Source organism: Mirounga leonina, unplaced genomic scaffold (genome assembly GCF_011800145.1).
Source record: "Mirounga leonina isolate KUSES-001 unplaced genomic scaffold, KU_Mleo_1.0 Mir_115, whole genome shotgun sequence".
NCBI classification, from domain to species: domain Eukaryota; kingdom Metazoa; phylum Chordata; class Mammalia; order Carnivora; family Phocidae; genus Mirounga; species Mirounga leonina.
In genome coordinates this window covers 10,817,867-10,834,773 of record NW_023270268.1, presented here as the reverse complement: position 1 = coordinate 10,834,773, position 16,907 = coordinate 10,817,867, and the positions used below count along the sequence as shown (strand labels likewise).

General features: G+C 51.6%; 1 protein-coding gene across 6 annotated transcripts in view; it reads right to left on the bottom strand.

The window, feature by feature from the left end:
- Positions 1-775: 775 nt before the first annotated feature.
- The window catches only part of GASK1A (golgi associated kinase 1A), an 89,564-nt gene continuing 73,432 nt past the window's right edge, over positions 776-16,907 (bottom strand). For 5 of the 6 annotated variants that reach the window (XM_034993096.1, XM_034993116.1, XM_034993106.1 and 2 more), the window contains 3 exons: positions 3,050-3,172; positions 1,825-1,928; positions 776-1,216 (listed from right to left, as the gene is read on the bottom strand). In XM_034993096.1, the coding sequence (XP_034848987.1) occupies positions 1,006-1,216; positions 1,825-1,928; positions 3,050-3,172 (438 nt within the window). In that variant the 3' untranslated portion in view covers positions 776-1,005. The remainder of the gene's footprint in view (positions 1,217-1,824; positions 1,929-3,049; positions 3,173-16,907) is intronic. The other variant, XM_034993090.1, reaches the window with a different exon arrangement.

Here is a 16,907-nt window from a genome sequence, read left to right as displayed (position 1 = left end):
TAACCCCTCTGGGCCTCTTCCGTACACTGGAGATGCTAATAATCACACGTGCCCGTCGGGGCGCAGTGAGGGTACATGCTTTGATCCATGCCTGGTGCACAGCTGTCGCTCAGGAAGTGTCATTACGGCGGGTGCTCAATAAACCTGTGTCATCTGCTGACCACGCAGTGGCCCGGGTCAGATCTGAACCCAGAGCTCCTTTGTTCAAGTCCAGTCCTCTGAAAACCCAAGTAGACAAAATCTTAAGGGCCCCTACATTCCAAAAGGCCTTCTGAGGCAGAAGGGAGGGAAGGGAGGGATACCTGTTGAGGAACAGCCCCGTGAGAGGCCTGCGCCCCCCGATGGAGCCACTTGGGGCTGAGGAGCAGCCCAGGAAGGGGGGCAGTCAACCCGGGAGTTCCGAGGACGTGCGCAGAGCTGGGCTTGCTGGAGACTGGTCTTTGCCGAGTGCGCTGAGCAGAGCGCTGGGCCCTGTCCTCCCGCGCCCTGGGTGGTCGACGTGCGCTGGGCAAGCTGGCCGGGGCCACACACTGTTGATGCGTCCACCTTTCTGTGCTGAGCGGACCTGTTCACATCAGGGCACACAAGTGCTTGCTGGAAGCTTGGGGGCTTGCCTACTGACAAGCTTCTGGCTTGGTGTCTCCGGGGGGAACCACACACACACACACACACACACGTCCACTCTACATGTGCGTATGGGATGCACAACTTCACAGTATCTGGAGCAGTTCATAGAACATTGTTGAATATATTTATTGGTGGAAGGGAGGAAACAGCCAGAGCTGAAAAGGCAGAAAGGAGGGTGGTTAAGATGGAAAACCCACCACCCACCACCACCTTCACTGTCCCAAGAAGGTGGGACATCTGGGACATCCACAGTATCCTCTGGTTTCTTCTGGCTTTTCCCGTTTGTCTTCAAGTTGGGGGAACCCGAGAGACTGTGGCCACCGGGATGGGTGCTCACCTGGTCAGGTGGTGCCGGGAGCGCCCCGCCAGCGAGGCAGCTCACGAGGCCTCCTCCCTGAAGAGGGTGAGGTTGTGCTTGCGGACGTGCTCCAGCAGCACCTGGCCTCGCCGCTCCAGGGTCCGGAGCACCCGCTTCAGTCCCTGTCTCCCGCCCTGACTCTCCCAGAACACGGGGTCCATCCACAGGGACTTGAGCAGCATGTTCTGCAGACACCCTGAGGCAAGAACCTGCAGGGCAGACTCAGGAAACCTGGAGGCAGGTCCCCCGGGCCCCAGGACAGAAGGGAAAAGCAAAAGTGATCTCAGAAAATGCCCGGGACGGGTGAAGCCAGATGGCCAGCAATTGCACGGCTGGCAGACCTGGCACAGTCGTCCTGCTGAGTGCCCAGGGCCCGCCTGCTGGCTCGTTATCAGAGAACCCTCCCACCTACTCTCCTGCAAAAGCAGATGGGACGGGGCTTCTGGAGGGGTCCCCCATCCCACAGAGAAGCTGCCGGAATGAGCTCTGCTATCCCAGGTGAAATGCCAGGAAGAGCCCTAAGAAGGCCGAGCCGCCTGCCATGAGTGAGCAGGGCAGGCAGGCTCCCCAGGCTGGCTCCTCCTCTGGGGCAAGGGAAGGGCTAGCCATCCCAGACCCTAGCAGGCTGCCAGTGCTCTGCAGGGCCAGGAGGCCCTCTGGATATTGGGGGTGCCTGCTGGCTGCGTCCCCCAGCTCCCCACCTCCTCCCAGGGCTCAGATCCAGCAGCTTTTGTCTCAGGCTGCGGACTGCTCAGGAGCATGAGTCAAGGTCGCACAGTTTACAGCAGGGCAATCGGGCCTCAGTCTCCAAACCTCCATCCAATCCCGCTGACCCTCACCCAGCGATGCCCTCCAGCAGCCGAAAGTTCAGCTTGTCCTCAGGATGCTGAAGGTTGCCGGCATTATCGATGTAGACCAGATGGGATGGATCACTGCTCCGGACCTCAAGGAAGAAGATGGACAGGGACAGAGGTGGGGAAGGTTGAGCCTAGCTGGCACCCATGGATTCTGTCAGGGTTAAGGGGCTTGGGGGGCCCTGAGCTGACAGTCCCATGATGTGGTGTGGCTGGGAATGAGAGTCCATGTCTTCTGCTCCCTATTCCCACCCCCGTGCACCCCATTCCTATATATTCTCCAGGATTCCATGGTATTTTCCCATAATTCTCTCCATCACCCTGGCTTAACTTAGGAACTTTTGCCTCCAGGACCCTAGCTTTCCCTCTCTCTCTCTCTCCCCACCACCCATATCAGGGATCATCTATTTCTTGATGTCTACTGACTCCTCCCTCCAAAAACTGCTGTCCTAAGGGATCTGTGAAATAGCTGCCCCCAGGGGTGAATGATAGATATAAAAGCCTTACCTCTCCCCGGGGTGACTGCCTTTTACCAGGGAAGAGGGGAGTAGGCTCTGAGGACGGGAGATGGAGATTTCCTACCACCCAGAGGCTTCATGAGGCAGCCCTGGCCTCCGGGCTGGTGTGGCCTGCCTGACGCTCAGCCCGGGGCACCATGCTACCCTCCACAAGCAACCGGCCAGGGGAAGGTGTCCAGGACATTAGGGTCACTGGGGGAGAAGATACAGTAGCCCTTCCCGAGGGTGGCCCCTTGTCCCAGTCTCTGATGGCCTCAGCTCATCACTTCCCAGCCTGGGCTCTACTTTGCACAGCCCAGTGTCCCTCGGATCAGCACCAGCCCGTGGGCTATCCTACAGGAGGGAGCCCTGTCACTGCCACCGCCCGGCCCGTTCCAGGCCACAGTCCCCACTTTGGCTGGCAGGGTGGGGGCGGCTCCCTAGACACACAGATGTCACACCCGCTTCCGGGTGCCCTCGGGGTTCCCTGTAAACCCCTCAAGGGGACAGTGGAGTGGTCCCACCTCAACCACACTGGCAAAGCCCCACCGGGGTCAGTTTTATGTATGGTGGCTTCCTGGAAACATTATCCAGCCAAAGGCTCCTGCTGCTAAAAAGAGCAGGGCTGGGAACCGCCCGTGTCCCGTGATCTCTGCAACTCCGGCAGGAAGGCCGCAGTCTGGGTGACAGGTGACAGGTGACAGCGGACGTACCAGGATGTGGACCAGCCGCAGCTCGCCGGGGTTGCGGCATTTCTCTCGGAGCCTCTCTTCCACGCAGGGGTCCGACGGCTCGGGCTCGAAGCCACAGCAGGAGCGGTCTAGGCGGTCATGTACCTGTGAGGACACCCAGGCTGTGAGGGGTGTGGCTCCAGGCCTGCCTCCCCCAGGCCCAGCACTCAGGCGGCCTGGCCCCGGTGGGGGAGGGGGGGGGCGGTGGTCGTGCTGGGGGCAGACCTCCGCGGCTGTGGGTGCTGGTCGGCCCGTTGTGAGGGAGCTTCTGCTCTGCTCCTCCAGCCAGCTCGCCCTGCACCCCCGGAGCTGCTGGCTCACACCTCAGGCCAGCCTGGATTTCCACCGGTACCCACGGCTTCCCCTGTGGCCCTGCCCCGAACTCTGGCCTGAGGCCACTGGGCCTCCCGGTGCTGAGCATCTGTCTACCAGCGGAAATCCACACTGGACTCCACTTTTTCTTTAAGCAGCCAATGCTACAGCAAGGATTCCTCCCCTCTTGGGAGCCAAACGTGATTTAATGACCCTCTAGATAGCTCTTCCAACCCTGCGGCGAGGCCAGGATCGAAGTCAGGGCAGGAGGAAGGCGCTCCCCTCCCGGGCTCGGTTTCCACCGGAGGGGAATTCTCAAGTGTGGTGTGGGGTCAATTCCGAGGAGCTCTGCCTCCCACCCCCTACATACACACATGTAGCTCACATACATGACATTTTAGAGGGTCATAGGGTTCTCATAATAATATATCCCACTCACCTGCTTCCAGTAGCTTTCTTCCGAAGGAAGGAGTTGCCGCCTGCAAGTCAGGAATTAAATAGAAACATGGATCCGCCCCAGCCCTGACCTACATGAGGGCAGCAAATGCAAAGAGATCCAGAACGGAGAGGCCTAAACACAGAAGTGGCAGAGTCCTCTGGGGTGGGAGAGGGAGGGTCTTGCTGTAGGGAGAAAGGCAGGAAAGGGATAGGTGAAGGGGGAGGGTGGTGTGGAAAAGGTTGGGATGTGCCAGGAAGTGGAGGAGAGATAGGGTGAGGTTGGGGGCAGTGGGGAGTGCCCGTCACAGGGTGGGCGAGCTGGAGGAGATGTACCCTTTCTCCTAGTAGGAAGGAAATTTGGTTTGATACAATACCTGGAGGAGTGCTAACGACAGAAGGTGAGATCTCCAGAGGTCTGGGTGTGAGAGGACTTGCTTTGCTTGGGACAAGAGGAAAAGTCCGTTTGTTGCTGTGGGAGGGGAGGAGAGAGAGGAGAGGAAGAGAGAAGTGAAGCAGGGAGCAGCGGGAGGCTGAGGGTGTGAGATGTGCCCTCCGTGACCCCTCCATCCTCCGGCAGAAGTGGCCACCCTTGTGAAATGTTTGCTGGCCTTGGGAGAAGGGGCTGAGCTTTGAGTTCAGGTTTGGTGTGGGGCAAATCAAGGCATGTGAAGCAGCCGTCAGCTGCCTGGGATTTGCCCAAATCCTAGGAAGGTTTCCAGATCCTCCTGGGTTGTGGGACCTGGGGTTTGAGTCATCTTAAATCCCCAGGTGGTGTCAGGGTCACAGGAGAGGGAGGACTCAGGGGACCCCCCGCCCCCCAAGGAGGATGATGAATCACACAGGTGCTAACTCTCAGGATGCAAAGGTAATTCACTTAGTGAAAAAGCCCGGTGTGTGGAAGACCCAGAATGGAGACCCAGACCCCACCTTTGCAGAATGGCTAGTCTAATTTAGGAAGCCTGGGAACACCACTGGAGAGGCAGGTGCCAGCCTGGGAATCTAGAAATGAGCTCCAGGTAACATACTGTGGTTGGGGCAACTGTCCAGGGAACAGAGGGGAAGAGAGTCAGGGTGGAGATGAGTGAGAGTCAGGGAAAGGGAAGCAGGAAGCCAGATGGCACCAAGCTGGTGAGGAACCCCACAGAAAGAAAGGGTCTGCTTCCTCTCTCAGTCCTTGGGAACCTTCTGTGATTCTGCTCTACCACGCGGTTCAGCTCTGGCGGGATCTGGGGCCCCTCCCTCCCCCGTGGTGGTGGTGAGGATGCAGAACAGCCACAGGCTTACAGCAGCGATCATTTTAATCTGATTTTAAAGCAATGACTGTCTGTCTCTCAGAGATACATGATGTGGTATGATGAGAAATATATTTGGTCTCTGTACCCTGATCCTGGCACAGAGCTCCCCAAACCTTTGGACTTTCCTGAGTGATTCCTAATGAGCCCCTTGGACCACATCCGTGTTTATGCTAATGAGATGATGCAGGGGAGCCTAGATAACTTCAGAATGGGGACTGGGCACCAGAAAGACAAGGGAAGAAAGGATAGGAACTTTTAGCCCCGCCTTCCAACCTCCAGGAAGGGTAGGTGAGCTGGAGATTGGGTTATAAAAACTCGAACAGGGGCGCCTGGGTGGCTCAGTTGGTTAAGCGACTGCCTTCGGCTCAGGTCATGATCCTGGAGTCCCGGGATCGAGTCCCGCATCAGGCTCCCTGCTCGGCGAGGAGCCTGCTTCTCCCTCTAACCCTCCCCCCTCTCATGTACTCTCTCTCTCTCATTCTCGCTCTCTCAAATAAATAAATAAATCTTTAAAAAAAAAAAAAAACTCGAACAATGAGATCTGGAGCCCTTCTGGGTTGGTGAACACATCCACGGTCAGGAGGGTAGCGTATCCAAGCTCCACAGGGACGTAAGCTCCTGTGCTTGGGGTCCTTCTGGACCTCACCCAATATACCTCTTCATCAGGACATTCATTTGTATCCTTTATAATAAACCTGTAAATGTAAGTAAAGTGTTTTCCTGAGCTCTGTTGAGCCATTCTAGCAAATTATCCAACCTGAGGAGGGGGTCGTGAGAACCCTCAATTTATAGCCAGTTGGTCAGAAGTGTGGGTAGCCCAGGACTTTTGACTGGTATCTGAAGTGGGACAGTGTTGTAGGACTGAGCCCCTTAACTTGTGTGGGATCTGACATTGACTCCAGGTAGACAGTGTCAGAACTGAATTGAATTGTGGGAAACCCAGTTGGTGGTGGAGAATTGGTGTCAAAACAAAACATCGCTCAGATGACCACCACCATGACCACTGCCATCCTCCCTAGCTCATTCACTCCTCACTGCAACTATGCAAGGGAGATGCTATGATCCCATTTTACACATGGGGACACTGACCCCAGACATACCCAAGGTCGTACATGTAAAAGTAATATAGCTGGGATTCGAGCCAAGGTCTGTCTGGCTCGAAGGCCAGCTCTCTGTGTTATCCTGCCCTGCCTCCCCGAAGACCAGGAAAGGGGAGCCAGTTACAGAGGTCAAATGAGGTCTCCATCATTACTCTTCATGAGATTAATTAATTTGGTTTCACCCTTGCTAATTAAGGCTAGAGAAGAGCTTTCAAAACTATGAAGGAGGAAGGGGAAGAATGAGAAGACACAGGGCCCGTCATCCTCCATGACAACAATGCAGCCGCGGCCGTGGTGGTGTTTGGATGGTCCATGTCTCTCTTCTGTGGTCGCTGTGGTGACCAGCCAGAGCCAGCACCACCATCCTGCCTCCCTCTGCCCACCGGCACAGCCACCCCTCTCCACAAATGGGGCGAGGGGGACGATCTGTCACCTCCAGGATGCAGTACTCATTAAAGCCACCCCCCAGTCCACTCAGCCCAGCTCAGCGCCGGCCAAAGGTCTTGCTCCATTTCCATATCCCTTTGTAGGAAAACTCACATATGTTCTGAGGATATACAGAATTGATCTCCTCCAACACAAACAAGAAAATAACTATGATTCAATCAATGTCACAAAACTAGACGTCCAGGAATGAGAGTGTTAAACAGTCCCCCCAACTACTGTCTCAAAACATGTTCTGTTTTGCAATAGTTCAACACGGAGAAGCACATCGGGCCTAGACCAATCACCCCAAACAGGCTGAGGGCAATTCTGTGAGGCCACATTAGGTAGTATTTCCGGGGGCGGTGGGCCAAAGACACCCGCAGGCGCTACTGAGACCAATGCACAAAGCCCAGAGGACCAGTCCACCTTGGCCAGGGTGGCCAAAAACCATCACCCTGTGCATGAAGTGAGCCCATTTACAAGACCCCTGACGTGGACCATCACTGCTTTGGCTGCCTGGGCTTTGGATAACAACAGTTACAAGTAACAGAAAAACCTGATTCAAAACGGTTTCAACCATAAGGAAAATTAAGATCATCTGTGGCAGCAAGTCCCAAGATAGGGCAGGCTGGAGATTTAGCAGCTCCCTATTGTCATGATAAGGACTCGGGTTTCTTTCTGCTCTCCACTCACCACCCACGATGTTAACATCCCAGTGTTGTCTCTAGAAGCCGGCAGGTAGCCGCTGTGGGTATGTTCAGGTCCAGAGAGAAGGAGAGGACGAACGAGAGAAATAGAGACAGAGAGACAGACAGAGGGGAAAGGAACCTCTCCTCCAAGCACCTTCCCTTTAGCCTGACTGGACCAAATCAGGTCATACACATCCCTGGACCGGGAGTGCCAAGTGGAGGATGGTGATGCACTGATCCCTGGACCCAGGAATGGGCAGAAGGTGAATCAAATCAGGGCTCTGTGTGAAAGTCTACTTTAGCTGCAATGTCCTCACTCACGCCACTAATAAAAGCGTTGACCAGGACAGGGCTGAGGATAGAGCCCTGCAGCTTGCCTCCAGAGACCTCCCAGGCTTCCAACTGGTCTTAAACCCACTTGAGGCCTGTACCATGCCCCCCTCCACTATGTCCTAACTCTATGACCTGAGGAAGTTATTTAACCTCTATACCCCTCAGTTTTCTCATCAACAAAATGGGGCAGCGATACTCCCCTCCCGTGGGACTGCCCTGAGGCCCACATGGGGTAATGATACCTGTGAAGCAGGGGGTGGTTTTTGCGGAAGAGCCTTCTGTGGTGTCTGCCCTGGAAGCGACAGGCCCAAAGACCTCCAGGAATCTCAGGGATTCCCCCACCCCCCCACACACCAGGAAGCCCCAGCCTCACCCAGTGCTACAGGCCAGAGAACCAGAGTCTGAAATATGGGAAGTGTTACAACAGGGTAGCCATGCTCTTCTTGTGGGTACATCCAGTTTCTGGACAGACATCACCTGCTGGGTTCTCTTTGGCCAGGAGAGTAAATGCCAGGGCAGTTCCAGCAAGACTGACACAGGGGCTGCTCTGGATTTCAGGTTACGCCTGACGCCCAGCCAGCCACGCCCCCTTCCTCCTGCCAAACCCTTCCCGACCCCAGCCATTCTGGGCAGATCTCAATTTGTAGCGGCATCTATTTCCAGAGGAAGCCACAAGGAATACTGGCCCATCCAATGTTCCTGGCTTCTCAGACTCTACACCCATTTGAATGTTTAACAGGAAGAGCCTGGCCAGGCCCGGTTGCCAGTTTGATTATTTTGCCACACCGTCTGGTTATTTTATTTCCACCAAAGAGAAATTCAATTTCTAGCAGCCAAACAAGACCAAGATTAAGTTTCATTCCCACCTTCCTTCAGGATTTGATTTTTTCCCCCCTTTTTGGAAAAAATGAGCAGTTACCAAGAAAAAATGATAGACCTTAGCAGTTTTGCTTTTCTGACCCACCCAGCAACATTGCATGCTCATGCTGTGGACTGAAGTTTTTGTTCACTTTTACTTAAGGCGTTGTAAAGCCCACTCGGTGCTTTCCACACGACAACCCGTTTACTCCCTCCCGGTAGCCAAGAGGTAAATACCATTATTATCCCCACTTCAAAGATGTGGAAACTGAGTCCCAGGGGCTTCCTTCCCGTGTGCTGAAGATCCCACGGCAAGGAAGCGGTGGTGCCGAGACTCAAAGCCGAGCAGTCCGGCTCTGACCGGCAAGAGGGGCGGTGTGGCCGGCACGTGTTCTGTGGTGCCAGAGCTTCCAAGTTCCCTGCTGGCAAAGAGGCAGACATGGTTCGGTCTGGTCCCCGGCACCCCGCACTTGCTTAGCACAACCAGAGACTTAGTTGAGGTTTTTCTGAGTGAAAGAATGAGTGAATGGAGTGCGTGGCTGGCTGACAGCACAGGGACTGTGATCATTTAACCCTACCTCCCTGTGCAAGATGCCCACACCGGAAGTATCCAGGGGGAGGCCTGGATTTGTGGCCCCCACACAGGACATCTGGGTGAGACAAGACACTGCAGTCTGCCAAGGAGGGACAGCAGGTCCAGCTGTGGGAGAGGGGAGGCCTGGGGGGAGCCAGCACAGGGTAGGAAGGGTGGCCAGAGTCCCCTAACTGACCCATCAGGTTCCTGGGCCAAGACAGGTTCCTCACCCAGTGCCTGATCTGGGTCTGGTGGATTCTAGAAGGGCTGCTTGCTGTCCCTGGTGGCCCATACCCCCCGTTCAGGGACCTTCTCCCAAGCTGGGAGCAATCACAGGCCTGGGTCTTTCTGGGTGGAAAGGGTGGCTCTTGGCAGGGCCGACTCCCTGCCTGGTGATCAGACTGCCACAGGGTGGCAGCATCTCTCTCCATAGAGGGGAAGGGTCTGGACACTGCATCTGCCCCAAGCCTGGGCCCAGAAGTTGTGGCACCAGCTTAGGATGCGCGTGAATAGACTGGCTAATGGGCTTTGAGGAGATGCACTGAAAAGAACTAGATCTTATCTAAAAACACATCTGTAGATCAGTCTAAAATTTTAACATCAACACAAAAACCACAGCCATGAAAAGATAAATTCACCACAGCAAAAAAGTTTCCAACCAAGAAAGCTAGGCTGAGTCACTGTTAGAACACCTTCCACAGGAGTCCCCACATAATACATCAGAGGGGAAATACTGCTATTTCTTCCACGGATACTTGAAAGGAATTTGATAAAATTTTGCATCCATTGCTGACAATAGAAATTCTTAATACAGCAAGAATAATGAATAGTTCCTCATTATATCTTCAGTCAAAAACTAGTATGATGTTTAATGGTGAAGCAGCAGACACTGTCCCAAATCTGTAGCAACAACTCGTGTCCCTCAGCCCATTAATATTTTCCATTGCCCTGGAGCAGTCAGCAAATGTAACGAGGTGAGAGGCAATGAGAAGACAAAGTGCATTCATTACAGATGAAATGCTGGTATACTCGGAAAACCCAGAGGATAAACTGAGAAACTGTTAGAAGGAATACAAAGTTATTGTGTGGCCAGTAACCACATTAATACACAGAAATAATAGCCTTCATGCAAACTGGAGGCTACTGGCCAGAACATATAATGGAAGAAAAGATCCCATTTTCAATGGCCACAGGAAGATGAGCGGGACCCGGGCACTGGGAGGCCACTTGCCCCCTCCATGATCCTTGGAATGTGGGTTCCGTTTGCCTTTCCTGCTCCCAGAGGCTGTCCCAAGGTCACAGCCTGGAGATGGTGATGTGGTGATGAGAACATTTGCACGGTATACGTGACTGAACCCAGTTAAGGCCTCTATATAAACTTCTAAGTTTGGTAGGTGGGTGCAGAAATCCACCGTCTTGCGACGGCCCAAGACAAGACAAGCCTCGTATATAAGTTCTCTTTGTTTATTAAACCTCCCTCCTACCAACCTGGAGTGGTCTGCCTCTTTCTTTTGTCTCTCACTGCCCTCTCCTTATAGGGGCCAGTTTCAGATTACACCTGAGAAGGTCCAGAGTGGGTTGTGAACCAACAATATCCAATTCTTGGCTAGAATGACTTCATATTTTAGGATGTAAATTCTCTCTATAGTCCACACAAATTTAATTTGATCCCAATTAAAATTCCAAAAGGACTTGGGAAGAAGAAGTGACAAGCTGACTCTAAATTTCTTACGAGAATAGTATGCAAGACTATCAGGAAAATTCTAAGAATGAGCAATGAGGAAGACCAAGCCCTACTGGTTATCAACATAAAATATAAAGCACAGCAATTAAAACTGTGATTCTGGCCTATAAATAGGCAAAACCTTTACTGGGACAGAAAAGAGTCCAGAAATAGACCAACATACATATGGAAATGAGCTATATGGGAAAGGCAACATTTCAGATTGGGGAAAAGGTTGATTATTCAACAAATGTGTTGAGACATATGGGTTGCCATCTGAAAAAGAAAATCGTTGTTTTGCATCTTATCTCTTGCTCCAAAACACCTTCCAGATGGATCAAAGATAGATGAAAACATATGGGAGACTTTTAAAAATAACCTTGAAGTGAGGATGGCCTTTTAAAACGTATACTAACCTAGAAGTCATAAAAGAAAAGCTTGATAACTTTAACAACATAACATTTTTAAATTTTCTGCATAGCAGAAAAACTATAAACGAAGTTTAATGACAACCAAACCTGAAATATTACAGGACAGTCAAACGAAACACTAATTGCCTTCACGTGTAAAAAGCTCTTGAAATCATTAAGAAAAAGACCAACAACCCAAAAGAGAATGAGCAAAGACTATGGACAGACAAAGAAAGAACAAGTTAAAAAAATCCGAACAGAGACAGGACTAGGGTGGGGCTGAAGAAACAGGGAGGTGCTCAGTGTCCAGGTCATGCAGGACAGGCGCTACACCTCCTTAAAATGTTGGCACCTTGGGCTCATAAATTCGTTTTCTATTGCTGCATTGCAAATGACCAGGGGCTTAGTGGCCTCAAAGAACCCATTTATTATGTCACAGTTTCTGTGGGTCAGGAGTCCATCATATTTTTGCCGGCTTTTCCACTCAGGGTCTCACCAGGTTGAACTCCAGGTGTTGGCCAGGGGCCGCGTCTCATTGTAAGTCAGGGTCATCCCCTAAGCTCCTTCAGGTTGTTGGCAGAAACCATTCCTTGTGGTTGTATGACTAGGTCCCGGGGGATCTCAGGATCCTCCTAGAGGCCTCCCCTTCCACCAGGTAGTTCATAGCATGGCTCTTTGCTTTCTGAAGCCAGCAGGAAATTCTTTAGATACTTCATCTCTTGGGCGCCTGGGTAGCTCAGTTGGTTAAGCGACTGCCTTCGGCTCAGGTCATGATCCTGGAGTCCCGGGATCGAGTCCCGCATCGGGCTCCCTGCTCGGCGGGGAGTCTGCTTCTCCCTCTGACCCTCCCCCCTCTCATGCTCTCTGTCTCTCATTCTCTCTCTCAAATAAATAAATAAAATAAAATAAAATAGATACTTCATCTCTTTTGAAAGACTCCCCTGATTAGGTCAGACCCATCCAGGATAATCTTCCCTTTGATCAACTCAAAGTTAAATGATTGGTAACCTAATCATTGGAGTGCTAGGCCATCGTATTCGCAGGTCTCACTCATACTCAAGGGCAGGGGTTAACGCCAGCAGGGTGGGAACTGTGGGGATCATCTTAGAAGTCTGTTCCTCATACCTCACCCTGATCAAGGTCCTGCTTTAAAATATATGTAAAGATACTCAATGTCACCCTTTAAACACCCTTGTCCAGGCATGTGTTTCAGTCCTCCATAGTTAGCTGCACCATCTGTGAAATGGGGAGGAACACAGCTCCCATATCTTAGGCCTGTTGTAGGACTTAAATGAGTTCATGTGTGGGTTTTGGGTCAGACATTGCCGGACAGGTGTAGGCACTTCATAAATGGTAGCTACCCTGATATGTCATGTCTCTGGTTGGAAGCCTGAAAGGTCGGCAGTGAACAGAGATCTGAGATCCTCTCTAACTGACAGAACACCTGATGTCCCAGGAAGACTAAACCAGAGGAGATACACGTGAATTGAAGCCATAGATTTGGACTCAAAATAAGGAATGTACGCAGGATCACAAATAACTGAGAACAGGCTCCTTGGGAAGGGAATGGGCCAGTCCCACCCAGAAAAGACTCAACAAATACTTTTTCTAGGGCCAGTTAGGTACAGCAAAGAGGGCAAGAGCATGCACTCTGTGGCCAGACTGCACTGGGTGAAACAAGGCTGTGACTGTGGGCAAGTTCCTTAGCTCTTTTAAACCTCAGTTTCCCCATCTGTAGAATGAAGCTAAGAATATTTTCTTCCTCCAAGGGCTATTAGGCATTAACATTTGAAAAGTGCTGAAACAGTGGTCAAGGACATTGTCATCTGTCCTGGAAGTGTAAGTTAATTGACAGCCAGAATGCAGGAGCAGGGCAAATGCTTTTTTCCACCTCTATGATTCTATTCTGGACCCTATAAGAAAGGCCTATAGAAAGCCTTGGGATTCTTTTCAGTTGAGAGGAAGAAGTGGTGTTCGAGGAAGCAAAACACAGCAACATCTGGACAGGATATCATACAGAGACCCTGGAAGTTCATTCATCGCTCATTTATTCATTCATTCATTCAACAAGTGCTTATCTAGGACTGAACCAAGAGCTTGGCTCTGTGCTAGGTGCTGAGGATGTGGTGATGAACAAAACAGAGACATATGATAAATACATAAATAAATAAAATATCATATACTGTGCTGGGAATCAGAAAGGGACTGAACAGGATGCCATGAAAGAGAAAGAGAATAACAATGAGGGGTGGTCAGGAGAGCTGAAGCCTGGGGAAGAGGAGTCAGAAGCAAGTCCAAGCAAGAGGCCCTGCACCGGAAGGAGCCGGGTGTGTTTAGAAACTGACCGAGGCCAGGTGCCAAGAGATGGGGCTAGGGACAGATCCTTGAAGGTCTTAGAAGAACATGGGCCTTAAAAAAAAAAAGAAAAAAAAAAAAAGGAACATGGGCCCTTGAAGAACCTGATATTGAGGGCACTGGGAAGGCCTTACCTTATTTTAATGGGCAAGTGTGACACGATCTGATTTATGATCATAGAAGTGTGCACTCTGTGTCTGAACAGTTCTGTATGAACCTTGGAGCTCACCCTCCAACTTCCAGCTGCTATATGGCTTTGTCTGGGGGCTTTCCAAATTCCAGGGGATCCATCCCTCCAGGAGCAGCCCTCAACCAAAGATTGATGGGATATTTGGCTATAAATAGGCTAATTCTTTTTTTCTTTTTTTCTTTTTCAAATAGGCTAATTCTGAGCATGTATTTTATACCATTTCTCAGAAATTTTCCTGTGGAACTAAGCCCCAGTCAGCCACGTGGTGACCTGCCTTGATATCATGTCCTTTATTGGCTGCCTGCCCCCCCATCTCACTTCCCACCTCCCTTCAGCTGTTTCCTGAGATTGTCCCCCAGATAAACAACCTCACCAGAATCCTTGACTCAGGATCTGCCTGGGGAAGTCTTCTGTAAGGAGACTGGATTGGAGGGGACATAAGTGGAGGCAGGGAGACACATCAGGAGGCTGTTGTGTTAGTCCAGGTGAGAAAAGATGATGACCTGGACCAGGATGGTGGCAGGTGAAGCTTCCTGGGATCTCGACTCTTAGGGATGTGAAGGCCCTTCACAAGCAGAAGTTGCAGAAAGACTTTCATGAGCCAACCTTACCAGCTCCCAGTCTGTCTGAATTCTCCACATCTCACCCACCATCTAGCTAATCACACACCCTCTAAGAGGAAGCACAGTGTGAGAAAAGAGACCCCTTTAAAAGAGAAAAAATAGCAATGTGCCCAACCCCCCAGCACTTCCTGCCCTCACTCTGGCCTCTGGGTCGAAGGCCCCTTTGGGTCCCAGGCACAACTCCTCTCAGGCTGGATTTGGCTTACAGTGAATGTGGTGATCATTAGCTCTTCCTGACCATGGCTTGGCTGTGCCTCCATCACCATCCCAGGAGGAGAAGGACTTTCCACCCTTTACCAGAGTGAATGCAACTCTGGTTGCAGGTGGCCCCCGACATTGAGCAGAGTGTTGTGAGCCCCACTCAACAAACACACATACACAATCTCCCACCCATTTTGTCCACCTGAGTAGAACCAGCTTCTCACTGATCTATTCAGAAGTGGTGGACCCTCTCTTGGTCCTACTTCTTCCTATGACGCAGCCTAGATTGCGTGGGATGGTACCTACTCACAATTAGTACTTTATCTTTTCGTAGAGAAACCAGTTTATTAACCGAGAGCACCGTCCTGGTCCTACTGGCCTGCCAAAACTTGCTCTTGACTTAACTCGTTAGGAGTTGCAGATGCTGTTCGTACCCCACCCCGACTCCCCTGGCACCCACTATTCCTGTACATACCAATGGCTTTCCACAACGAGTGCTGCAGGTCTCTGCCTTAGCCCCTCTCTGGCGGAAGGATCTGGGTTGGCTGGCCAGCCCACAGGCCGGGCTACAAGTGCCACAAGGTCAATGCTCTCACGAGCAGTCTCAGCCACTGCCAGTTGGGAGCTAGTGGGCAAATAACCCAGCTTTGGTCCTCAGGTGAGACAACTGTGGTCTGTGTTCTACACACTCCCTCAATGATCTCAGCAGGATTGAGCCCCCACTTGCCCACAGCAGTGTTTGGGCATCATTTGGAGTACGTGAGGGTGTATGGCTCAGGGGCATGGTATGCGTGTGTGCCTGGCTATGGCATATGCGGGCACAGAAGGTTCACGTATAAGTGTGCAATGTGTGTGTTTGGGTGTATGTAAATGATTTCATCATTGTCCAACATATATTTGCTCCTCTCCCCCTTCTAGTCTGAGCAGATGGTACTTCCCTTCCCTGACATTGACTTGCTTTAGCCAATGGAATACTAGCAGAAGTGACATTGGTGGAGGACTTAAATGTGCTTTAGCCATTTGGTTGAGTTTTGGGGGCTTCTCCATTTCCCATGAGAAGAGTTTGCCCAGGTGCTGCTGCCCCTTCAGCCTGAGTTCCAGAATGAGAAACCAAGCAGACCTGAACCCAAACCACAGCTTGGAGCTAAGCTCAGTTGAGTCCAACCGACCCAGAGACCCTGGAGCAAGAAATAACGAGCTGGCATTTTAAACCATTGAAATTTGGAGAGGTTTGTTAGCATTTCAGCAATCACTAACTAATACAAAATGTTAGATGGGATTTGCAAAGCATAGGGTATGATTTGTGGGGAGTACAAGGAATGTGTATGTGTGCGGTGCTTGTGTATTTTGTGTTGGGGAAATGCTATTTGTGATACACAACCACGAAAAAGCCAGGGTTTCTACTGGATAACACAAAACAAACGAGCAAGCACACCACAGAGTGGGCTGTAGATGGAGCGTGTACTCAGTTCCCGGTCAGAAGGCACCTCGGGCTCCTATGCGGGGAAACCCACATCCTGAAGCCTCGCCTCTCTCTGACTTGCTAGCGGCTTCTAGGAGGGCAGCATCAGCCAGACAGGGGTGTTTGACTTGACAGGTGTTCAGCAAACCAAGGAAGAGGTGGCACAAGGCCAGCCAAGCAGCATCTGACCGCACACCCAACCTGCGTGTGCCTTGGAAGCTGAGGCTTCCGTCCCCGCAACAGGGCTTGGCGTCTGAGGAAGGGTCCACACAGCAGCTCTGGGAGATGGACAGAGGGGGCTCTGTGTAGAACAGAAAACTGCTGTGTGCACATCAGCTGGACTGGGGCTTTGCAAGGAGGTGCCTCCGATCTCAAGGCTCCAAGGCATCCCTGCAAGAGTCCCCTTTTCCTGACTCAGTCATGACCAGCTGAATAGGAACTCTGTGATTAAGACGGTGAGCTCCAGAGTCAGACTGTGCAGGCTCTGTCTCCGGTCCAGCAGCCATGACCTTGGGTAAGTAATTTAACCTCTCTGGACTTTAATTTCTCAGCTTTAAGATAGGGATAAATGTAGTATCTCACTTGTAAGGTTGCTATGAGGACTGGATGAGTTAATTCCTATAAAGTTTCGGGGACTGTGCCTGCTTATTATTGCATGCGCGCTACTCTCCGGGCACTGATGACACGAACAGTCTTGCATGCGGAAACCACACAAGGTCAGTGTTATCATCTGACGTAGGCCAGGCTCCCCCAGAGACAGACCTTGAGACAAGGATTCAAGCAAAAGCAGTTTGTGTGTGTGTGTGTGTGTGTGTGAGCTGATCCAAAAACACAGCAGGAAGCAGAGATGT